The sequence below is a fragment of the Aulonocara sp. 'chitande type north' Nkhata Bay genome, linkage group LG5 (assembly GCF_057382095.1).
Source record: "Aulonocara sp. 'chitande type north' Nkhata Bay isolate Kocher_YH1m ecotype deep benthic linkage group LG5, A_spYH_male_GT1.1, whole genome shotgun sequence".
Taxonomy (NCBI): domain Eukaryota; kingdom Metazoa; phylum Chordata; class Actinopteri; order Cichliformes; family Cichlidae; genus Aulonocara; species Aulonocara sp. 'chitande type north' Nkhata Bay.
Window position 1 is genome coordinate 19,623,481 of NC_141348.1, and position 24,891 is coordinate 19,648,371.

Consider the following 24,891-nt stretch of genomic DNA (forward strand, 5'->3'; position numbering starts at 1 on the left):
GGTGCTCTTTGTCATCTGACGTTGTTTATTCAGGAGGAGTGCATGCCTGCATTTCATGGCAGGGATGATTGTGGTCATCCTGCCCCACGGCTTTTTAAGTAGTGAGGCAGAGAGGGGGGATTAGAAGGGGGCGACAGACTCCAGGAGGTAGGAAATAGAGAAACGAGGGATCAAAGATGACAGGAGGATGAAAGGCAGACTGCTAACAAGACGAGAAAGAGGGCGTGTTGCGCTTTCAGGTAAAGCCTCATGAATCTCTCCAGCCGCTAAAAATAAAAGCCCACAGATTTTATTTTAGCTTTCAGCAACTTTGGGCATGAGTGACTTTTTTGTGAGAGTACAGAACATGGAATAAACCTGGTAATTTAGATTTTTCCACTTTCTGGTTTGAAGGCTTACTCACTTCTCCCTCTCTGAGGCATGATGTCAGCTCTGAGTTGACTGTCAGATTGAAGCTCGTTCCCTCTACATGGCACGCTGACGCCTGTGTCTCAGACACTCACATTTATCTTCTGCCTTCCCTGCTGTGACAGATCTCTCTGTGTTGGATTTCCTCTCCCAGGAATAATTCAGGATGTGGCAGTGGTCAGATCAGATTCATATTCCAGCTGCAGTTGCTGTGCTGTGGATGGGATTAAAAGGAGGGAAAGTTTAATCAGAATCAGAAAGGGTTTTATTGCCAAATGTTGAGCAGGTTTACAACATTAGGAAATTGCTGCGGTACTTAGTGCAAAACATACTGTCAGATAACGCTTAAATAAACATAAAAATAAGAATTTTTGGTGCTAAGTAGATAGATATATACATGAGTGCAGGTGGGGATCAGTGCAAACATGGAATGATGCAGTGAACACAGCGTAGGGTCATGTGTTAGTGGTGGGAACAGTCATACGGTTATTGTTCATGTGTCCGACAGCAGAGGGGAAGAAACTGTTCTTATGACGAGAGGTTCTGGTGCGAATGGACCGGAGCCTCCTGCCTGAGGGGAGCAGGTCAAACAGACTGTGTCCAGGGTGAGAAGGGTCAGCTGTGATCCGAGCTGCACGCCCCAGTGTCCTGGAGGTGTACAGGTCCTGCAGAGATGGGAGGCTGCAGCCAATCACCTTCTCAGCAGAGCGCACAACACGCTGCAGTCTCTGTTTGTCCCTGATAGTGGCTCCAGCGTACCACACGGTGATGGAGGAGGTGAGGATGGACTCAATGATTGCGGTGTAGAATTGCATCATCGTCCGTGTTGGCAGGTTGAATTTCTTCAGCTGCCTCAGGAAGTACATCCTCTGCTGGGCTTTCTTAATGACGGAGGTGATGGTGGGCTCCCACTTCAGGTCCTGGGTGATGGTGGTACCCAGGAAGCGGAATGAGTCCACAGAGGTGATGGGGGTGTCAGTCAGGATGATGGGGGGGAGTGGAGCTGTGTGCTTCCTGAAGTCCACAATAATCTCCACTGTCTTCTGGGCATTCAGCACCAGGTTGTTGTGGCTGCACCAGGACACCAGACGTTCAACCTCCCTCCTGTAGGCAGACTCATCCCCGTCCGAGATGAGTCCAGTAACGGTGGTGTCATCTGCAAACCAGCTTGACAGACTGGTGGGTGGAGGTGCAGCAGTTGGTGTACAGGGAGAAGAGCAGAGGAGAAAGAACACAGCCCTGAGGGGAGCCGGTGCTGATGGTCCGGGAGTCCGAGACATTCTTTCCCAGCCTCACATGCTGCTTCCTGTCCGTCAGGAAGTCAGTGATCCACCGGCAGATGGGATCAGGCACATTCATCTGGAAAGAGTGTGGATCTAAACAGTGATTAAAAGTCAGGGATTTATTTATTTATTTATTGTTAAGCTACACTGTGAAAGAAAACATTAAAGAGCTTTTCAAAGATAATTTTGGGGGGGGAAATATTTGCTTTCTTGCCAAGAGTTATCACACGTCTGTCTGTTTGAGATGGATTCAGACTGGAAGCAGACAGCAGGAGCTAGATTTTCGCCGATTTTGGTGATTCCTCATTTTTACTCTTTCTTGTGAGACAGCTATCAGCTGTAGCGTCCTATTTTATATGCACACGAGAGTGGCATCGATATTGGCATCTAGCTGCCAGCAAGGAAGCAAACATCTCAAAAAGGCCAGCTTTTTGTTATCAATTGCTTGCTTTGCTCAGCACTACCATTTTTTTTTACCAAGATAAACCAAAGAAACTAAATGGATGGATGTTTCTCATTGACAAAAAAAAAAGACGTTTCACCTGATAAATCGATCGGCTAATGAGTTCAGTAACAGTCGTCGAGTCCCCTGAAGCGGGGGGTGGTGTAGGGGGGTCGCGTGCTGTCACTGGCACCTCAGTAATTGCTGACTGATCAACGAGACAAACTGAACCAGATGGCTCCTTTCCCAGTGGCTCCAGCTTACAGTCCACATGCATTAATGAAGACCCTGAGGCTGGCAGAGCTACCAAAGACACGTGTATGCTCTGCGTGTAATTTGTGTGTGCGTTACGTGTGAACCTGTTGACATCCTGTAGCAAATTGCTTCCTGTTGACTCTGATGTCTTTCTCCTGCTGTATTTCTATGTTCTATGCCTCTGGGTTCAAACCCTGGTCTTCTTTGTGTGCGTGTGTGCATGTTCATGTTTATACATGGGTACACATGCATGTGTTATGTCTGTCTCCCACTGTTCCTTCCAGGAACTGACTACTTTATCCAGTAACAACCTTTATTAAACCTGTTAAGAAAAGAGTTATCCCCTGTGGCTGAATCTCTGCATTCTTTCATTTCCTATTATAAGTTTTATAACTACTTTATGGACTCAGTGACTCTAAAGCGTCCCACGTTTATGCTGAATAAATAAGTGTTGTTATGCTGGTTGTCTGTCTTTATATAGGAGGTACACGATGTTACATAACACGACCTTCTTATAATTTCAGCAGGAGCTAATTTATGAAGCAGCAATTGTGCCCTTTCCCATTCACTCCCCTTTTTACTCATTCCTCCCTAGGTTGCATGCTCATTTACGTCCCCCTTTTTTCCAGTCACACAGGCCTAAACCTTCTGCGTGTAATACTTGTCACCACTGCAACGTTGCTTGTAATCTGCTTTTTGTGTATTAGAAAATGTGCACTGTGAAATTTGAAAGTTTTATTTTGGGTAGAAATCTCAGTTCGACTGTCCTCTTGCCAAAAACACTAAACTAATCCAATTTTCCTGGTTTCAAAGCTCTTTTAAAGTGACTTAAAATAAATTGTGTTCTACTTCTCAGAAAACTCACTGACAATAGTGTAGCAGTAGGAATAAGTCAGACTGGCACCTCTCCTCGCCAACAAGATACAACGCTCAGACGATCTGCTGCTGATCTCTAGTTTTTGATACCATAGACACCTTCAGAGAACTTCAGTGGCTTAATATGTCCTTTGTTATTTGTAGCATGCAAAGAGCCAACAACATATGAGTGGTGGTCATAATGTTTTGGCGCGCCAGTGTGTAATATAGTCTCTTTCTGAGAAGCTGAATAGCAATCGTGATGCAGCTGCTTCAGCTCTTAATTTGGTGATCGTCACATCACAGTGCTGCATTTTACATAACATTTATTGTGTCTATTTAAAACCAAGCTGAGCTAACACACACAGCTAAAAGGATACAGTCACTGAACATGAAAACAACAAACACATTAGTGAGCCTGAAGAGACAGGCTAATGCTAACTAAGCCATCTATTACTAAGTACTCAATAAGAAACACAGCTTGTACTAGTGGCTTACTTTGACAGATGCTGTGCATAAAGACATAGAACCTTTTAGTAAAGGATGAGGTTTTTCTTACAAGAAAATTTCTGTTTTTGTGTACTTAGTTTGATCTATCATGAAGAGCAGGCTCTGGTTGCATGCAGGAATAAAATTTGCACGGAGAGATGGATTGCATAGCTTAAATGCAACCCTGAAACCTTTGCCTATCCAAAAATAATCTGCATAAAAATAATCTGCATTCATAAACACACTGATTCCTTGTTGGAAAAAGAAATTTGTCTGCTGGCTACAACGCAGGCCATGGAAATAAAAGTTTCCCAGATGCTAACCAGTCAACTGGTCATGGGGTCTGCAGACTGATTTTGATAATGACCAGATGCTTGGACAGCAGATGGTTACTAAAGACAGTGTTCAAAGCAGCCACAGTCTTAATGTATTGTTATGTCACCACAGAGCTAGTGAATGTAATCCTGCATGGTCACAGATTTTCCTGTTTTCCTTTCACTGTGGTTCACTGTGATTGGCATTTGACTAGTTAACCTGTTGCTTGAGGCCTGTCAGCACTTGCCAACACAGCCACAGAGGGCGGCTCAATCTCGTGGGAAAGTTCAAAGGTTGAAACCTGACATGGTGTCACCTGTCAAAGCGCACTACTGGGGCCCTTAGTTGCACTGGATTGCTGAATGTTTTTCGTTTTTATCCATGCGTTTCTTTCCATTTTTCTTTACCCTCTTACTTTCTATCATTTCAGCCGCATTAAACATTTTTACATTTTACGAGAACCTCCAGATGAGTCCGAAAAGTATCAAATAATCCAGAACAGAGGAAGCTACAGGAACCTGTTAAAGTTTACTGTCATAGCAGTGGCTGTCTTCTGTTCAAATGACCTCGGCTTCCCTCTGTCTCTCTCCATCTGTATACGTGTGTTTGTAGTTTTGGCAACTTACCTTTGGCTCATCACTACAAGAACTGGATGCCACATGTTGAGTCCCCCTCAAGTCTATCTATCAGTGTTTCTTTCTAAAGAGGCCAAAAGAATGAAAAAGTGAAATCAATCATTTTTATTGAGCACTTCTTAATAGCCTGAGCTGCTTATTCAGCTGCCTGGTCAGCACAATAAACACCATTTAGCAATGACTGAGAATTGAAAGAACACTCTTTGGCCTCAGGCTTTTTGTTGTTTTTGTTTTTTTACAATTGTTTACACACATGTACACATGAGCAGCTGTTGAAGTTTGTTTCTAAACATCTACGCTTGTGCACACCACTGAGTGTATAGATCATTCTACGTGTGTCATCCATCACTAGTCCATCATAAGGAACAGCTGCATCTGTTGACCGACAGCTTCTTCCTGAAACCAGCTGCTCTGAGACGGAGGAGAGCGAGAGTGAATTTTACTATCCTCTTCATCAGCTCTCCTCATTCCACAGCGTTCCATCTCCTCATCTGTACTGCTGGAGCTGCACCAAAAGCATTAAACCAAACACATGACTTGGCATGAGCTGCTTCCTCCCAATGTATATGTGTGGGTCTGTTAAAGCTGCAAAGAAACAACCACGTGCTTTCTTTCCTTTCAGGTGACTCCCAGCTGCACCTCAACACCAGAAGTGGTAGGCTCTGGAGGGGGGGGGGATCACATGTTTTTTGTCACAGAGAAATTTTTATGATGATGTGAGTGCAGCACCGAGATCTTTTTCTGCTTGTCTCGCAGCACACTTCCACTAAATCAACTTCGCAGAAAAAGAGAGGCTCCATACCAAGGTACCGCAAAGCCTGATCAAAAACACAAACACATTCAAACCAAAGAAAAAAGGCATTTTTGTGCATTTATAACAGACAGACACAGACAACAGCAAAATCTACAGTGAGGACATTAATTATTGCTCTGCCTGAACTAAAAGAATGGATTTTCACAATGTCCAGAAGTAAAAGCGTGGAACAGGTGATGGAGCATGTGATGGAGCGCCACTACGACTTTGACCTCACCTACATCACAGAGAGGATCATCTCAGTCTTCTTCCTGCCAGACCTGGAGGAGCAGCAGTACCGCAGAAACCTACAGGAAGTGGCCTCCATGCTGAAATCCAAGCACCAAGATAAGTTTCTGGTCAGTGTGAAAGACTGAAACAATAAGAAACATAAAATTCAAAACAGGCATAACAATGTTTAATATTAGATTCAAGCAATGGAGTTTTGGATTTGTAAATTTCTTCTGCCTTCCCCCAGCTTCTAAATTTATCAGAGAAGAGACATGACATCACCAGACTCTACCCAAAGGTACAGGCACTCACATCTGACACATAACTCAGGCTACTAAGACATCACCGAAGTGCATGAGCAATGTATGTGATATACTGTAGGTACATTTATATGTATATTTAGGGTTAATGAAAATACTTTACAAAGCATAAAACCACTAGTATTTGAAATATCTTCCTCTGCGATGCAGGTGCAGGACTACGCCTGGCCCGATCTTCATGCTCCACCCCTGGACAGGATCTGTGCTGTTTGTAAGGCCATGGAGACGTGGCTAACTTCTGATCCAAACAATGTAGTGGTCCTCCACTGCAAAGTCAGTGTAGTCTGAATACTCATCTGATTCCTTTGCGCTTAAAAAGTTATAACACCAGTAAAACTGATTTGATAATCCCTTTGATTTTTGTTTTGACAGGGGAACAAAGGAAAAACAGGGGTCATTGTGGCAGCCTATATGCACTACAGCAAGATATCAGCGGGGTAATCTGCATTTTGATTATTAGTCTGCTCTTAGCCTCAATATGCCAGCATATGTAAGGATCTACTGTTTGCACAAATGAGCCCTTATGTCCAAAAAAGCCACTAAAACAATCTTTGTGGATTTGTTTAAATCTGTAGATAAAGCCACCAACAGATTTCATGACTTCCTCTTAGCATACACCTCATCAACATCAAGCTCAAGAAATAATGAATGAACTAATACACTTCTGCCCGTGTTCACAGAGCCGACCAGGCCCTCACCACATTGGCCATGAGGAAGTTCTGTGAAGATAAAGTCTCCTCTTCCCTGCAGTCCTCTCAGAAGAGGTGTCAATCCCCTGCATATCATCCATTTCCTCCGCCCACCATTAATCTTTTCTTGTTGTGTTGCAGTTATCACCTCAGTCACTGTGTCATCACACCATTTCTTCACCTATCTTTGACAGATACATCTACTACTTTGGTGGTTTGTTGTCAGGTACCATCAAAATGAACAGCAATCCCTTGTTCCTGCACCAAATCCTCATTCCTTCACTACCAAACTTCCAGGCAGGAGGAGGTCAGTTTTATAGGCTGCACTTTTTTTTAAATGGTAATTTTCAGTGTGAAAGTGGGAACAGTCAGTGTTTTACAATGTTGGGGGGGGGGGGGGGCAACAAAGCCTCTGTCTGCAAATTCTTACCCTTTTTATTATCCCTAAACTTATTTCTGTATTTGCAGGTTTTTATCCTTTCCTGAAAATCTACCAGTCTCTTCAACTGGTGTATACCTCAGGAGTCTAGTAAGTAACTGGTCAGTGTGTGTGTGTTTTCAGCTCACCTCCTGCGGGCAGACATCTTTCCTTCCCTCAGTCTCTTTCACACATGTTGACTCTGTCTGTGTTTAGGTGGAGCTGGGACTCTGCTTATGTTAAAGTTTATGCTGTTTGCCAGTGTTTACCCAACTGTGGCATGTTTTGACTTGTTTTATGTATTTTAAGATGGACTGTCCATTTTTTCTACTCTGTGTGCGTGTACCTGTGTGTGTGTGTGTCTAGTGATCCACAAAGCTCCAGGGCAAGAAAGCTGTGCGTGACTATGGAGCCAGCACTACTATTGAAGGGGGACATTATGGTGAGAAATAGCACATGATTAACTGTATGTCAGTAATTTACAACCTTTCTTTGATTTCTATCCTCTCCGTATCCACAAATACATACAGTACATCACTGCAATAACTACAACACTACTGCGTGTTGTTTTTTTTAAGCTAAATCCTGTAGTCGGGATTTTATCCACGCTTAACAAAACGGCTACACAAAACACTTTTTGCCCTCCTGACTCTGATGCACTTTTGTAACCTTACTTTTGAACAGTGCTTGATTATTTTTAAACCACTTAAGAGTTAAATCTTCCCGAGACTGCATGATCATTTTCTCCCATCAAGAGGATAAAAATAAGTCCTTAGCAGCCCAGGAATAAAAGAAGGCATTTTATTTATCTCAGTGTAAGGGGCTGCTATCAATATCTTGAGACTATCGTTGTACACTGCTTTTCTATATGCATCTTTGTCCATAGGTAAAGTGCTACCACTGGCGGAGACGAGCAACAGAAAGAGAGGTGGTCTTTAGAGTCCAGTTCCACACCTGTACTGTTCATGGAGCCCAGCTGTGGTTTGGCAAGAGTGAACTCGACCAAGCCTGCATAGGTATAAAATTACAAGTCCAAAGTTTGTCAGTTGTTTGGAGGAGCATGGAATGGCAAGAAAAAAATGCCAGCTTGAAGCAATGACAGAGTCAGACAATTGGGCATAGAAACTGATGCTGGTAACTACAGTCATTTGTTTCAGACAACGTCACTTTTTCTGTAACTCACTTTAAGCATTTGTTTTGCAGACATAACAGCAATGTAGAGGTATGTCATCATTCCTTATGTCTACACTGCTCAAAAATGAAAAGAACAGTGTTTTTAATCAAAGTATAGCATTAAGTCAGTTAAACTTCTGGAGTATTGATTTGGCCAGTTACATTTCTGGAGACTGGCAGTTACTCTAAGAGAACTGGACAGGGCTGTAGAAGGTGGTTAGCACATCAGCAGGACCAGTATCTGCTCCTTTCTGCAAAGAGAAACAGGATGAGCACTGGTGTGAATCTCTCTGACCAAACAATCAGAAACAGACTTCATGAGGGTGGCCTGAGGCCCTGACGTCCTCTAGTGGCCCTGTGCTCACTGCCTGGCACCTTGGAGCTTCACTGGCATTTGAGATGATGGGAGCAGGTTTACTCTGAGCCCATGAGACAGATGTGAAAAAGCCCAGATAAGCCATGGAGAACTTTATGCTGGCTGTAACATTGTTCAAAATGGCCAGTTTGATGGTGGGTCAGTGATGGTCTGGGGAGGCATATCCATCAAGGGACTAACACACCTCTCCAGGTTAGGCAACAGCAACCTGACTGCCATTATGTATCGGGATGTTATCCTTAGACCCACTATCAGACCCTAAGCTGGTGCGCTGGGTCCTGGGTTCCTCCAGGTGCACGACAATGCCCAGCTTCATACAAACTACTGACTACAATTTTGACTTGCTGCAACGAAATTTCTACAAATTGGACTAGCCTGCTGCATCATAATTTTTTTCACTTTGATTTTTGAGGTGTCTTTGACATGGTGATAATTTTCTTCCCATCCAACGATGTGGCATCCTTTCTTTCACATTACCCAGTCATATCAGGACAGATATCCAGCATGATTTTGTTTCTCGACTTTTTTGAGCAATCACAAGCTTTTTATGTCACTCTTAATTGAATTTTCTTTTAAAACTGGAGCATTAGCCAAACTTTTTCTTCTGTAACTGTTAGTAAAGCTCATAACATAATTACTGTTGAAATGACTTGTGCTCTTTGAAATGTGCACATATAAAGACATTAGCTACAATGGTTCTGAAAAGGAGCATTTACTGTCTGTAACTCTATTCCTGTAATTATGTGCATAGCACCCCCAGCAGGCTTACTTGATGTTTACTTGCTGTGTGTGGTTGTAAAACTTTAGTCTGTGTCATTGTTGCCGCCCTTTGCGATCCCTTGGCTCCACCCCATCTTCAAGGGGAGTTAGTACTGTTAGTACTCTAAATAACTGCAGCATGGTTGTTTAGACTCTGCCTCACAGCATAAAATATTACAAAAAGGAAACTTTCTGCTGCATAATTCTGCTGCAAACTTGAAATTGTTTACATGACCGTATTATTCAAGACCCACTTATTCCTCAGACCATTGTTTTGTTTGTCTTCAGAGACAAATAGCAAAGGACAGCGTCAGCTTAGATGAAACAGAAATGGTTTAACGTGGTTCACTAAGCAGCAGTCTAAGGACAGTACCTCTAAGTGCTACATGCTGACTCATGCATAAAATATACAACTAATATTAAATCCACACTTATGTATGAAACTAAAAAACAAGCTAATTTTAGATAGACTTCTATGATGTGCCGTGCTCTGTTTCCTTTTTTGGCCTATTTATTTCCATTATGCTGAGAGTAAAAGCAAGTATCTTTATTTATTTACTTTGTTTTGGTGTCTCTCTGTAGTTACGGTCTGGATATTTTAGTCACTCCTTTATGTTTGCCTTTCTGTAGATGACAGGTTCCCCCCTGATGCTACAGTGGAGTTTATCTTCGCTAATGGACCAGAAAAAATAAAAGGTAAATATCACTGTTACCTGCATATCTTTGAATCATTTCATGCATTCCTCGCACCCAGTCTCTTCTTTCTCATTTTAAATTAAGTTCAACACTTCATGGTTCTATTCTACGGCATGAAACTCCTTGATTTTAGCTTCTGCTATACCAGCAGGCTTAATACAATAGCTATATAAAGTAAAAACAATACACATACAGGACACCACTCATAAATACTAATAAAATCTAATATATTAGTAATGAGCTATGTGTAAATATGTTTCAAATAAAAACTTTGTGTTTGAGGTCAAGAATACCACCAGAATGACACCTCCATCAAAGTGGAATATAACACCTCGGATCCTGTTGTCAGATGGGACTCCTATGAGAATTTCAATCTGCATCATGAAGACAGCATGGAAAGTAAGAAATGCTTTACATATACATCTAAGATCTACAGCCATGGTCAAATTCTGTTAAGTCTTCTGTTTTATTTAATAAAAAATCATCTAGTCCTTACCAGGGCTTAAAATGAGATAAATACAACCTCAGATCAACTGCAGACGCAGTCCAATGAAACACTAAGTACACTCCATGATTCAGTAGCTTGTAGAACCACAATTAGCAGTGATAATATGCAGTAATCATCTTTGGTATGACTTTATCAGTCTGTCACATAGTTGTGGGGGAATTTTGACTCACTCTTTTTTACAGCATTTCTTCAGTTCATTGACGTTTGCAGACATTCATTTATGCACAACTCTCTTAAGTTCTCACCACAGCATTTCAACTGGATTGAGGTTTGGACTAATTTTCCCCTTAATTTCTCTAGAAACAGTAATATACTTATTTTTTGACACACTGTTTCTTCATTTTAGCTCAATATTAGTCGGATAAATAATGACCCAGTGTAGTATGTCATATTCTGTAGTTCATCTGAGGTTGTAGTTACCTATTTTTTAGACCTGCTAATGACTGGATTCTTTTTCTTGAGTCCTGAAAGAAACATTAGAATAGAAAGAAGGTGAGCTTTCTTCATATTTTGACTATGGGCTTTAGATAAAGAAGGAGGAATCAGATTTCCATCTTGTTTTTATTAGATATCTTTCATACAAGGGGACCGCTGGATGGAAGCTTATACGCCCAAGTGAGGAAGCGACGTGGACCAGGAGCAACTGCCTCACCAGCATCAACCAATGGCTGCCTCACTACCAGCCCAACAGTGAAGACTCAAACTTCCACCCAATCCAAGACTCTCACCTACACCTCAAATTCCAGCTACTCCTCAGTCCCCTCTGATCACCTGGCTGACACCGCTCTATCCATTAATGAAAGAGATAATATTGACTATCCATTGAGGAGAAGCAATAGGGAAGACGAAACAAAAGAGAAGACAAGAGGAAAAGAAAGGGACAGAGAAACAGCTATATTAGATGATACAGACCCATTGGGTCCTGGAGGGCTGAGACGAGAGCACTTGTGTTGCGGACAAGCAAGTATAAAGTGTGGTGACATGGGGTTGGAGAGGGACAGAGAGCCCTGTCTTCCCAACAGTCACTGTCTTGGACGTTGCAAAAGCATTAAAAATCATCCAAAAAGTCAAACTCTGCCAGTTTTACCATCCAAATCAGTGTCCCCTCATCCTCATTCAGCTCATATGGAGCTATGTCATCGCCACAGTGTCCATCCTCTACCAGAGTTGCCATGGGAACGTTCAACTCCACCTCTACCTCTACCTTTTGTCCATAGGCCATGTTACCCTTATTCCACTCGCGATCATGCACACCCACACAGCCACACCCTGCCAGCCTCAAATAGACTCTGCACTGGGGAAGAGTGTCACCTTCTTCATTATTCCAGCCACATCCCAGCGTCTCATCTATCCAACCAGCCGCAGCCATCAAGCCCTTACAGAGAGATGTTCTTTGGCTCTCCTGCACAGTCCTCTGGTTGTCCCTGGCAAGACTGCTCCTGCAGACGTGAACATCACTCAGCCTCACTTAAAACAATACACTCAGCTTACCCAGACCAATCAGAAACAATACACTGGTCTCAAGGAACAGGTGTACCTCCACAATGGGAAACTGAAAATCCATGGGACATAGCAAGAGAGGCAGAATTTTGGCAGTGCAAATCCAATACGCCTGTATTTCATCTCTACCAACCCTCTCTGGACCGAGGTCCAAATCTAGAGCACCCTAGATTTGTTGTTGCACCTCACCAGAACTACCCAATCCCCCAGTCACTAATAGATATACGGGATGGAGCCAGCAGTGGATACCACACGCCCTTACAGCCACGCCACTCCTGTCCCTGCTCACCTTATGAGTCATCTCCAGCTGAAAGCCATGAGAGTCGAGGTTATGCCTCAGGATATCACTCTGGATCAGCCTCCCCTCTACCTGCTAATAGCCCATCACCTGCAAAAGGAAAGCTGCCCGAAACCCCACTGGGATCCAGAGACCAAATGCACAATGAGCATCGCAAAGGTAGAGGAAAGGACTAAGTGGATGGGTTAACATGCTTTTTTCCCCTTCTTTTATCATCATCACTCTCTTATGTTATACTTTCATCTCATATATTTTAATCTCTCTTATCAAAGTCGAAAAGGCCAAGACAGACACAGAAGATGAGATATCCCAACATTCAGAAACTAAGTCTGATTCTAATGGACAATCAAGCACCCCTGGACCAGACTCTGACCATGACTACACACTGATTGGTAGCAGCAGCCCCACACACACAGAAGACAGGTGAGTGAAACTTTGCTTTCTGACATCTCACAATTCTGGAAAATACAGCTACATATAAAGATATGAAGAAAATTATCATATGTGGTCTTTTCATTAGTGTAAATGTCGACAGTCCTTCTCAAAGCCAAGACACATCAACACCTCAAGAGTCCAGCGCAAGTAACAAAAATGTGAAACCAACAGAAACACAAACTCAAGGTTCAATCATACCTGTCAACCCCGTGCAAACATCAGGTGAGTCTTCTGAAAGTAGCAGTCCTGATGGTAAGCTTGGAGCAGTCAAGGTAACGGGACATGCACATGGATCTAACACATCACATGCTTCAAGCTATGCAACTGTCATTATCACCCCAGTTCAAGTGCAACTCAATGGTTCTGCCCTCCCTAATGATAGCCCATCAGACAGCAGCAGAGGTGTATCCATAAATCCAGCAACTAGTTTAAGTTCTAGCCCTTCCACCACTTTCCCAAATTCTCCTATTGGTTCCCCGGAGCTACAGTCTTCTCCTCTGCGCTCCTCATCTGCTACAGACACAGCAGGACAAAGCTTGACTCCAGACAGAAACAGCTCAGCTGACACCAAACCGCCTTCACCTGTTCCCGATGGATACCATACACCAAACTTTCCCTCAGCATCCTATTACTACTCATTACTAAATGTCCCCCATGTTCCATACACTGGGTACACTGCAGTCACTATCCCCACCATCCAGCCACCGCTCCCAGAGAAGAAACGCTTTTCCACAACAGCAGGATCCCTAAATGGACACAACTCTCTAATTCGGGCTTCCTCAGCTCCTTCCCCCACACATCATGTTACTTTCTCCCCTGCTGTTGGAGAGCAGAGGAGGGGGTCTGCACAGCACAGCTGCCGGGAGGAGCCAGACATCAGGGTCAATGCTAAGTTTGTCCAGGACAGCTCCAAGTACTGGTACAAACCAGGCATCACCAGAGACCAAGGTGAGAGCTTTAATGAAACATGAATTGGTAGTATCAGGAACACTTAATACATCAGGATGGTTCGTATTTAACTCGTATTATGGTCAGTGTGTCTGTTTTGGGCCATTACATCATAGCTCTAATGTTTCTACCATAGCCATAGCTGTGTTGAAGGACAAGGAGCCAGGAAGTTTCCTCATCAGAGATAGCAATTCCTTCCAGGGTGCCTATGGCCTGGCCCTCAAGGTGGCTACCCCTCCTCCTAATGCCAACTTCTCTTGGAGCAAAGGTATCTATCATAAGTTTAGCTTGTTTATAATGCCTCAGTCACACAGGCTTAGAGACTGATCGGCGACCCCCAGGCAACCTCTCACTTGTGAACCGGTGTATTGCCCAACAATTTGACAAGCAGTTCCTGGAGGTTGCTGGCTGCTGCTGGGTGAAATTCGTTGCTGCAGCTAAAACCTCTTTGTTAGCAGCAATCTGCTAGTAACCAAGGCAATAACTGCAAACAATAATGTTTGCTGCACACAGTAGTTTGCATGGAAGGTATCAAATTGTCTGCAATCACTCACTGACTACTCGACAAGAGACAGTAAAACTTGAATGAGTGCAACACAAACTGGAAACAGAGAACCTCTGCATTCAAAGTAAAATTGTGCCTTACCACTGCAACCCATACATTTCAGAAAGCACAATGTTTACTCTGAAGGCTGACAGTTTATGTGTCTGATTTGCATATGGCTCGCAGCAAGCAGTTGGCAAGTGTTTCCATACATTTCAGCGTCTTCCATGCAAACTACAGATGTCCGGATGTTTTCAGTACAGCACTGTACACCTCTGTGCCTCAATTCCTCCAGCCACCAACTTGGCAACTTGTTAGTGAATACACGTTTTTCCCTAGAGGCCAATGGTTGCCAAGGGCTCAATTACTGTTCTCTAGGGCACAACTTGTCACTGTAGTATTCTCCTGAACAATACGTGTCGCCACTGAGACAAAACCTCCAAATCAGAGGAAGTCAAAACCAGTGTTGCAATGTCTCCTTTTGTATTATGAGTGAATCTATGATTTTCTGCACTGATATATAGTTAAACTGTTGGTAATAAATAAATAAATCAGATCCTGGGTGAAGTTACAAAAGTTGAGAGGTGCATAATCAGCCGAAATGACCACTTGCGCCAAAGAATGTATGGCACTTTTGCTATGCAGTGTTGTTTGTGAGGTTGAAAATGGCTGGTATAAAGGGCCCATAAAGCATGCAAACTGGAACACAGAAAGAAATAAAGAAATAAAATGGACATTTACCAAAGCATCTAAAGACACACTGATGGCTGCATTTTGAAAAACGCCAAATAAATTATTTTGTGATGGTGATACAGTGTGTTAATGTATTAAAATGGTTCATGGTGAACATAATAAATATAATATGGTCAGAATAAAAGATATCAGCTACATTATGCTGTATTTTCGTTTATGTTTATAGAAGATTTTTGGCAGCAAAACAAGCCCTTTTTCATCCTTCCTTTTCAATCTCCTGTCTCCCAGGGGATCCTCTGGAACAGCTGGTGAGACACTTCCTGATCGAGTCTGGGCCGCGAGGAGTGAAGATCAAGGGCTGTCAGAATGAGTCCTACTTTGGTTAGTTACACTGTAGATGCAAATGCTGCCATTTATTTCACATTTTCAGTGTTGTGTGAGAAACTTAGCATTTTAATCTACATACAGTTTTTGAATATTTACTATATTCCAAGCCTCAATTTTCTGTGTTTTAATCCCTTCTAATCGGTCACATTTGCAATCTTCTTACCTTTTTTTTTTTTTTGTCTCAGGAAGTTTATCCGCCTTGGTGTACCAGCATTCAATTACTCCCATCTCTTTGCCATGTCCTCTTCACATCCCAGAAAAAGGTATTAATTGTTTAATTAGATTTCAACTAAATCTATTATGCGAGAACAGTTAAATGCTCTTCTATGAATAGGAGGCATTTTACAGCCTTAAATGAAATTCATCATGTTTCAGATCTGGTTGGGGAGCTTCAGGAAATGCAGAGTGCAACAAATACCAGCACTGCAGCTGAGCTCCTCAAACAAGGAGCAGGTACTTCTCAAGCTCCATATTTTCACAATGTTGACCTGTAAGAATAATATTAATAATAATAATAATCTTTGTCATTTCCCTAATGAACCAGCGTGCAACGTCCTCTACCTGAACTCTGTGGAAACAGAGTCGTTAACTGGGCCCGAAGCAGTTTCTAAGGCAATGAAGTTCACTTTGTCTCTGAATCCACGCCCAGTGGCAACCATGGTCCACTTCAAAGTGTCCTCTCAGGGTATCACACTAACCGACAGCAAGAGAAGGTACTTATGAATCACTACAATGTTACATATTAGGAAGAGCGTCAGTTTCACTTAATGAGTATTATTTGTAAATTTTGTGGTATTTGTTATTGTATTAAACAATCATAGGAAGTATTAAGTCTTTCTTTCATGCCAGACTTAATGTTATGTATGTTTACACAGGCTATTTTTTAGGAGACACTACCCAATCAACAGTATCACCTTTAGCAGTCTTGATCCTCATGATCAGAGGTGGGTCGTTAAAACTAAAACCAGTTTTATCCATGTTAATAAAAAACTACCCTTGTTTCTATGTCACTGTTGATTATCTTTAGTAAAGGTGGGAACAGACGTGTGTTTGTCGCTGCTGTAATGACTTATATTTTTCTAATATAAGTTCTCTTTGTGAGTTGCATATTCGCTTTTTTATGTGAGAAATGGATGTATATTGCTACTCTTTTCCCTAGTAAAACAGTCTCTGTGTCCTTGTCACTTTGTCTCTATTTGTGTACCCGTGCTTCAGGTGGACTAATTCTGATAGCACGTCAAGCAAGTAAGTGCTTGTGTGGCAGTGTTTTTCCCTTATCAGTGACAATACCAGCTGGCACTATGTGCTTCTTTGCATGGCAATTGATCACCATTGGATTTGCTACTCGCTTTTCAAAAGAAAATTGACTTTCCCTCAGTGTTAAATGGGGTTTGCTTTTTCTTTTGACCTCTTGTGTCTGCCCTCTGGTGCAGGATGTTTGGCTTTGTGGCGAGACGGACAGGCACTGCTACAGAGAATGTGTGTCACCTGTTTGCAGAGATGGACCCCGAGCAACCAGCTGTAGCAATCGTCAACTTTATCAACAAAGTCATGCTGGGACCACAGCTACGGAGATGAGAAAAACTGAGAATTTTTTGGGGGAAAAAAACCTCTCTGAACTGTTAGGGATCTGGGGAAGACATTAAAATGGTTTTTGACATATTTTCTCATGAAGTGTGTGTATATACCATTTTTGTTTGTGTTTATACAATTTGCATCACTGTGCTTGGCTGTATGACTGTTTTTATAAGAGAATCTAATTCTGACAAATCACTGCTCTGTAGGTCAAAGTATTATTTAGAGGAATAGCCAGTGATTGACCGAAACTTGGTGATATTTGCTGAATAAGACTGAAAAAGAGATTTAATTGGTTTTGTGTTTGTATCTTTTATTTTTATTATTGTTGTTAAAATCATTTATGTTATCATTTTTCAAACTGTTCACATGATGAACAAACTTTTGAAACTGCATGAGCAAGCATCCATGTTATTTTCCTAACATTTTCCATACATCAGTATCAAAAGCTGAAGAAAAAGGGCTCAGAATGTGGCAGGAAGTAAGAGTCATGTGTTCAAGGGTAAACTGGTATAGTTGCACTTATGAAACACTGGAAAGAGTAAAGCAAGTAGATTCATGAAAGTGTGTATTCTGATGATCTAAGGCAAAGGTGTGGCTGCAGTTTAACTCACTCATTACATATAAATGTGAAACATTATCAGTTTTGTCCTCACAGCATGAATACTAATAAAGGTCTAACTACAATAGAGCATTATGTTAACCAGAATTTAAAATGCAGACTATCTAGCAAAAAATTTTGTAATGTAAAATATAATCTTAAAATAGATTTTAACAAACATGCAGTAAGTTAAGAGGTCATAAGCATTACATGAATATGAACAACTTTTCTTATGTTGGTAATGTCATAATAAAAGCGCATAGAGAAGTTTTTAGTTAATAATCACTTCATGAGTGAACTGTTTCACTTAAAACCAAAGACTATTGTGATATTTTGAACTGTTGTTTTTTCTTTTTTGAAATACATTTTTCATTTTGCTATTTGTGTTTTTTCTGTACACTGAAACAGTATCGAGGTGACTTCAGCACAATTATTATTTGTCATATTGGATTTTTATGTACAAGAAGTAATATATTTTAGGTGTCTGAGGTGGTGAAAAGAATGATGTATGTCATATCTGACAAGAACATTAAAGCAAGTGTTCTGAAACCAAGTAGTGTCTTCATAATTAAAGTTATAAGTTAGGCACATCTTGAGACAATTTCAGTTTAAAGGATCATCTTCTGTGTTACTTACAAAGAACAGGTGATAGCTTAGTTGTGACGTTCTAATTGCAAACATCTGGCTGCCGGTTTGATTTGGTACATCTCAGCCTTTGAACGCATAATTTAGGCACGACAGGAATCACAACGCATCGATTAAAAGGACGAGGTCCCACCGAGATTTGAACTCGGATCGCTGGATTCAAAGTCCAGAGTGCTAACCATTACACCATGGGACCGGTTACGTTAACGCTGCGCACATACGGCTTCAAGTACACGTATTCATCATACTCTCTCCCAATGTCAGCACTGGTAATAATTACGCTGTTAACCTGTCGTTTAGGATTAAACACATTAGTTCTCCGGTTATATCTTGCCTAACGTTGGGCTTTTCGCTGCAACTATCTGGTGTTCGGACACTGCTGGATACACACATATATACGTATATATAAAGCTAACCAAGCTAACAATCATAGCTTCAGAGGCTTGACCGTGTCGGAATAAGAAACAAAAGCTAATTCGTTATATTCGAAGCATCAATGTAAAGATGCAAACTGTCCACCACGTCTGCCTAACCGACATGTTTGATAAAATCAATACAATCCTGTATCGTACGGGATAATCACTTTAGAATCTAGCTAGCTACTCGTTATCCGATACGACTTGACAAAATAAAAGCGTCGTTTTCAAAATAAAGTTTCCCCAATTTCATTAGCGCTAAGTGTGGATTCAGTTAAATTTATAAACTAATATACCGTGAAGCTTTATGAATGTGAAAAGCGAGGCTTTATTTCTAACCAATAGCATTATAGGTGAGAAATATTACATACATTTGAAATTATTAATCCAAGAAAATAAGTCGCAAGCCATTAACTCAAATCGACACTAGAAGCGCCATGGACATAGTGTACTGAGGTAAGGGTTTGTGTAATGAACATAACGACACAGTAACTACATCAGGTGTTCCAGGGTACTTAATAACCGCACACCTATGTATTTTTCAAGCCCAGTTGTTTAGCAGGTTCTCTGTCCAATATTCAAATTTTAAATCACCTGAAAGGGTTGAGAGCCATAAGTTGCTTATGCTTGTGTATTTTTCCCCCGTTCGTTTCTTTGAAACAACAAAAGGCTTCTTTGTCACGATTGCTGGAATAAGCTCAACTACTGCATAAAAATGCATTTTTCTGGCAGGCACGCAGGGATTTATGGCTGAATAGCTCTATGCTGCTCTGAAGCAATGTAACCCTGTGGGCTTTAGTACTGTTGCTTTGTTATATCACAAGGACCCACGTGTGACGAGTAGACATGTCCTTCCTGATTCTTCCAGAAGAGGGAACTAGAGGAACTTTAATAAGCAACTGGATCTCCACATTGCTGCTCCTGGCGAGGTTCTGAAGGGAAAACAGTACAAGTCCAGGATTTCTCTTTAAGATTTTTTGTGAATAAAAACATGCTTGGTCTCGCCGCACCCTAGTCAAGAAGCGGATCATGTAACAACTCACGTAACTGTCTTCAATGTGTGTTTGCGTGTGCGTGGCTTATAAAGTCCAGGAACAGCTTCCATGTCCTAACGCCCAACCCCGAGTAATTATTTAAAAAAATACATTTATAAAATACATTTTAAAAAATGAAGCTGAAAAAGGAATTTATAAAGTCAGAGAGTGAATGCAGACTAAAGATCACTAAAGTCTAAGTCACATATAATAAGAACTGCATTTGTTTTGTTGACTTCAACAGACCATACAAACAAAGGTACATTAAAATTAGTATATAGTAGTACAGGTACTGAAGGTGGAATGGGCAAAGGCGATATTCAGTTATTAATTTACCAGACTGATGGTTATACTGTTCTGAACCTGCTAGCTCTGCAAATTAAATTCTAGCAGCGATTTTAAATTATAAAAAAAAAAAAAAACAGAAGAAGAAGAAGAAAGCAAAGTTGAGAACTGGGTTGCTTTTGGTCCTGCCTGACTTTATTGCTCTCCTTCACGCACCTCCTGTGGTAAATGTCCTAGAGGGATGGCCATTTATTGCTGCTGAAAAACAGTGCTGTTTACATCACCTGCTGTATAGTTTTACAGTTCAGCATGGCGCAGCCCGGACACCATGCAGTGATGCAGCTGCTGCAGTTACTCTCATTCAAGCAGATTCAAAGGTTCTAAAGATGTTCAGAGCCATGTTGAATTTGATGTTTACATTACCCAGTAATACTGAGCCAAAGGAATCGAAAAGTGCTGACTCCACGTCACACATATTGATCATGTTGTTTCCTCCTTGTCCTTGCTGCTTCCTGAATCCCAGCATCATGCCTTTCATCTTCCCCTGTCACCGGGGCTCTTCTTTCCTGCCAATGGCCGCATTTACTTCCACTCTCATCACTTGAAACCATATCACAAGAAATATGTGGATGGATTTACATCTCTACATAAAAATGTATTTTTTTTCATAACATGACTATATTTTTATCCAAAACTGTCAGATTTATGTTTTTGATTTCTGCATCCAGATATGTGTTTTGTGGTTTTCTTTTTCTCAAAAACTGGACTGTTGCTTAGGTGCAGAAATATTTAGACTTTTTTCTTCGTCAGTGAGAACTGTGGCGGCTGTTGTGTCATTCTCAGACCGATAAACATGAGGCTCTGCCACAGATATGTGTGATCACTGAGAACTGCCGTAGGTGTTAGCATGCACTGCTGAGAACAACAGTGGAGGAAGTGCCCATTTTCACCACCAGTAGCCTGCCTGTCACCAAGTATAGGATTCACTTGCACATAATGGTGCTCAGACACGGTCCCCTGTGGATGAGGGGAATATTATGAATGCTTTGTTGTAATCAACTATCTTCTCACTTACAGTTTGTTGCTTTTCTCTCTGAGAGACAGTGCATTGTGGGGTTAAAGTGCTGGCACCCTTAGCTGAGCTGCTGCTTGTCTAAAGTGCCGACCGTCTACACTGCCTGGGGGAAGTGAGCCCATGAGGGCTCTGACCAGCAGCCCGAGGCATGCGATGATGACAGATGTAAGTGGAACAGGGTGGCAGTGCCTCAAGCAGGATATCCTGAGTTTCATAGGCATAACATGGATGCATGCTGCATTGCACAGCAGGACATCTACTAGCTGATCAACACATGATTTCACAATCTAGCTCCAAAAGCTCTCAGGTACTTTACATGATCTGGTGGACCCAAGGCCACTCTTGATCACTCTGGATAATTGAGTACTGTTAGATATACTATTTCTTCTTCTTCTCAAAAGACATGTAGAATGTGTTTGTTTGGGCAGACACATTTGGCATTGCTGGGCTTTCCTTGGAGGCTCTGCAATTGCTGTCAGACTTCTGAGCCTGTCCCTCAGACGTCCTCTGTAATTTATTAATTTTCCACTTTCAGTGCATCAGCACTATTTTGCACAATAGATTTGCAGTTGCTTGTAAAGTTTGTCACTTCAGCAAATTATTTTACTTGTGGCTATAATAAAAATATCATAATGCATTATAATATACAAAGTGCACATAAAGCCCCATTGCAGTTTGGCTGTGTGATCAGCTGGTGTCCTGGCATAATAGCCAAAAGTGAAATCGAGCTGTCCTTAGAGCATATTTCAGTTTAAGCTCTGTTACTATGAAAGTTATTTATGTGTCTGCACTAGTGCCACGAAAACTATTCCCATAGTTTTAGTGGGTCAGTGTTTCTGATTTATTATTTCCACTCTCCTGGTTTCCAAACAGCAAGCCAGCTCACGGAGAAGGGCCGGAGCATTTGAGGACACAAAATGGCTGGGCCAGGATACATGTCTGACATGGGTGCTGTGGAGCCAAATAAACCCCTTGCAGCAGAATGGCTTGATCTAGTGCTGGTGCCAGACTTGGAAATAGCCCAAGCCACAGGACAAGGATCAACTCTCCATGAGCATTAACCTAACACCCACACACTTTACTACCAGTTACTGCACATGAATCAACACCTAATAAGCTTATGACACATATCTAAGGTGCTGGCGGGCTCTGGATATGCTAGTTCTGCGGTGCAGATAGAAAACCTGGCATAAAAACATCTGTAGTCGACAATGAACTCTGCACATACCTTTGGGTTTTATGGTTCAAGTCAAATTATTTAGTGGTCTGTGGCTAATCCTTGCCAAACAGGGGGTACCAAATGTAAAAACCCTCAGACAAGGAATGGACCAGAATATTTAGGGAATGTTTGTTGCAAAAAAAATCTTGCTGTTTTAGAGCCAAAGCTATACTCGCAGGGGATTTAGAAAACAGAACAGCAGTGCACAATATACTGTGGCTCGAGCACTGTTAGATCAATGCAGAGATAATTGGAAGGCTTGTGAGGCAGCAAAGTACGTGATACAATCTGATGAACAGAGGTGGCTATGCAACATGTCCATGTACTTTGTAAGATAGGCCTATATGTGTGTGTGTGTGTGTGTGTGTGTGTGTGTGTGTGTGTGTGTGTGTGTGTGTGTGTGTGTGTGTGTGTGCCTGTATTATCATTTCAAGGTAGCACAAACAAGTAATATATAAAATGGTAAAGCTCATGCACAATATATTCTAAAGCGGTATTATTTTTTACAGTAAAACACAGGCCTTGTAAAGCGGCAAAAATTACACTTTACGACTTGAACAGGAGCTTACAAAGTATCATATTCAAAGCTGCACTGACATCGACATTCTTTTTGTAATTGGCACAGATCTACCGCTTGTTTTTACAATTAGTTGGAAAAGGATACTTGGGACCGGATAGGCCGCCTCTGTTTTTCCCTCTCCCCTCCACATCTAAGACCTTTATGGTGTTTACATTACAGACACACCTCTGACCTTCACTCAGGCCCCCCACTGCTGGCCCTAATACCACACACACCACCACCATTTTAACTACATCCCAGAGATTATTTACGCACAAAGCCGGTTTCCGAAGAAACGTCACTCAAATTACGACAAAATAAACAAATGAATACAAAATAAATAAATGCACTAGAGCACAAGATACTGACCGTATTTTGCTTGTGAAAGCGTGTAGTGGAGGTGTGTAATCGTCTAGGGGTTTTTTGGGTTGGGTTTTTTTTTAGCACACTCGGCCACCGCTGGTGTATTGCAAATGTATGGCAACATCGCCATGCAGCGACGTTGCGTCTCCAGCCTACCAGTGTACTGCAGAGTAGACACACCCCTCCGATACGCACGCCTCATTGCACACATCTGCGAAGTGTCAAAAAATTCGCGGGGTTAAATTCATAAAATAAAAGATTTAGAGCCAGATTGAACTCTTGTTATTGTTTCAGATGTGTGTTATTGTTTGCGATGCTGTTGTGGCAATATTTACGTTTTTAATCAATATTGTTCATATTGCACGTAGCTGCAAACAAAGACATTCCTGTGTAGGTGAAAAAAACACGGCCCGGGAGAGGCAATTTCCACCTATTGGGACGACATACCGTGTCTAATGTTAAGCACGGTAATCCCCACACCGGGTCTCCGTTGAATCAGAGATCACAGACAAACGGTGTCGCTTTAAACCTCACGCGGTCAAAGTTGTTTACCTCTTCGTTACCTTTGACGTCACGACACACCCCTGTTTGAGGGGGACGGAACTCCGAGTTATTGGCACCGGAGCCCACCGAACAGATTAGAGCTTGAGAGACGCGTGGCCAACCACAACGGAGGAGACAAATCAAGCCCAAGCGTGATTGGTTGCCGTAGGGGCTGGGGGGGGAAATCCCTCTTTCCAGTAGAGGTCCTAGGGAGGGGGCGGTGCATAACAAAAAAAGAAAAAAAGTAATGGCCATCTATTTGGGTCCTGAAGAAGGAGGGATAGCCTAAATCTCGTCGGAGTATCGTCGCTGTTATTGCGTTATTATCATTTTGGCACGTGCATTTGTCTGTTGAGTGATACCCAGTTGCGTGTTAACCGTTTCCCCCGCAGCTCGTTCGTTGCGCTCGGCTGCAGAACGGTTAATGGGCTGGCTGAACTTGGTGCCGCGTTTTAGGGTTAAAGCAGCCAAGCTAGCCACGCTAACGTTAGCTACTACCGCGGCTGCTGTGAGAGCCAACGTCTGGAAGGGCGTACGAGTTTAACGTTTTCTCCCCGAAGTCTCCACACGTTTCTGAGTTTAGTGCCGCGCGCTCGTCTTCTCTTTCTAAGCTAACCTGCCTCTCGTCAACATGGAGGGGACATACTTTGCAAGAGCATGAAGACGACGACTACGACGACTAAAGAGGATTAAAAACAACTCGGTCTTGATGGGGAAAAGTTGAGCTGAGGTATGAAACTCGCACACACAGGAGGAATGTTAAGGTCGAGAGTTGAGTTGTTGTGATTTCAGTCGCTCGAGACTTTAGAAGAAACTGATTTAGCGCAGTTTCACTCTGTGGCTCTATCACGGTGTTTGTTCCCGCACTCAACGCTATATGATTACCCCTGAGTATGTACGTTGCTGTTGAAAATAGTTCAGCGTTACATAAACAAGAGTAACTGCAGGTCAGGTACTGTTGGAAAAGGCCCACTCAGTGACTTGCGTCTTGCACTTTTTTTTGCTTTTCTGTTAAACAGGATTAAGAACTTGGGATAAATTGAAGAAGGGTTTCACGTCTTACCTATTGTGCAAGGACATGCTAAAGCGTCAGGTGAGACCTTTCTTTCTCTTTTGTTTTTTAAAT

General features: G+C 42.1%; 2 protein-coding genes, 1 long non-coding RNA gene and 1 other non-coding gene across 10 annotated transcripts in view; 2 read left to right on the forward strand and 2 right to left on the reverse strand.

Moving 5' to 3' along the window:
- The window catches only part of LOC147330238 (tensin-2-like), a 30,661-nt gene extending 12,482 nt beyond the window's left edge, over window positions 1-18,179 (forward strand). For 4 of the 6 annotated variants that reach the window (XM_086291877.1, XM_086291879.1, XM_086291880.1 and 1 more), the window contains 24 exons: window positions 5,305-5,337; window positions 5,439-5,488; window positions 5,651-5,834; window positions 5,954-6,004; window positions 6,177-6,299; window positions 6,399-6,463; window positions 6,707-6,790; window positions 6,910-7,022; window positions 7,184-7,244; window positions 7,500-7,575; window positions 8,020-8,149; window positions 10,072-10,137; window positions 10,420-10,536; window positions 11,214-12,602; window positions 12,716-12,866; window positions 12,964-13,826; window positions 13,963-14,094; window positions 15,352-15,444; window positions 15,636-15,713; window positions 15,826-15,903; window positions 15,995-16,163; window positions 16,326-16,394; window positions 16,666-16,695; window positions 16,884-18,179. In XM_086291877.1, coding sequence (XP_086148003.1) covers window positions 5,305-5,337; window positions 5,439-5,488; window positions 5,651-5,834; window positions 5,954-6,004; window positions 6,177-6,299; window positions 6,399-6,463; window positions 6,707-6,790; window positions 6,910-7,022; window positions 7,184-7,244; window positions 7,500-7,575; window positions 8,020-8,149; window positions 10,072-10,137; window positions 10,420-10,536; window positions 11,214-12,602; window positions 12,716-12,866; window positions 12,964-13,826; window positions 13,963-14,094; window positions 15,352-15,444; window positions 15,636-15,713; window positions 15,826-15,903; window positions 15,995-16,163; window positions 16,326-16,394; window positions 16,666-16,695; window positions 16,884-17,028 — 4,350 coding nt within the window. In that variant the 3' untranslated portion in view covers window positions 17,029-18,179. Of the gene's footprint in view, window positions 1-180; window positions 240-5,304; window positions 5,338-5,438; window positions 5,489-5,650; window positions 5,835-5,953; window positions 6,005-6,176; window positions 6,300-6,398; window positions 6,464-6,706; window positions 6,791-6,909; window positions 7,023-7,183; window positions 7,245-7,499; window positions 7,576-8,019; window positions 8,150-10,071; window positions 10,138-10,419; window positions 10,537-11,213; window positions 12,603-12,715; window positions 12,867-12,963; window positions 13,827-13,962; window positions 14,095-15,351; window positions 15,445-15,635; window positions 15,714-15,825; window positions 15,904-15,994; window positions 16,164-16,325; window positions 16,395-16,665; window positions 16,696-16,883 lie in introns of those variants that run through there. The other 2 variants (XM_086291881.1, XM_086291878.1) reach the window with 2 other exon arrangements.
- Window positions 5,743-24,402, reverse strand: LOC147330239 (uncharacterized). The gene is made up of 3 exons (XR_015129083.1): window positions 23,670-24,402; window positions 23,229-23,433; window positions 5,743-5,848 (listed from the first exon to the last, which is right to left on the reverse strand). It is a non-coding gene; the product is annotated as an uncharacterized LOC147330239 (long non-coding RNA).
- On the reverse strand, window positions 18,396-18,467 carry trnaq-uug (transfer RNA glutamine (anticodon UUG)). The gene has a single exon. It is a non-coding gene; the product is annotated as a tRNA-Gln (tRNA).
- The window catches only part of LOC147330241 (vitamin D3 receptor B), a 32,579-nt gene continuing 31,652 nt past the window's right edge, over window positions 23,965-24,891 (forward strand). Inside the window, exons 1-2 of one of the 2 annotated variants that reach the window (XM_086291885.1) lie at window positions 23,965-24,495; window positions 24,785-24,858. The gene's annotated coding sequence lies outside the window, so the exon portion shown is untranslated. The remainder of the gene's footprint in view (window positions 24,496-24,784; window positions 24,859-24,891) is intronic. The other variant, XM_086291883.1, reaches the window with a different exon arrangement.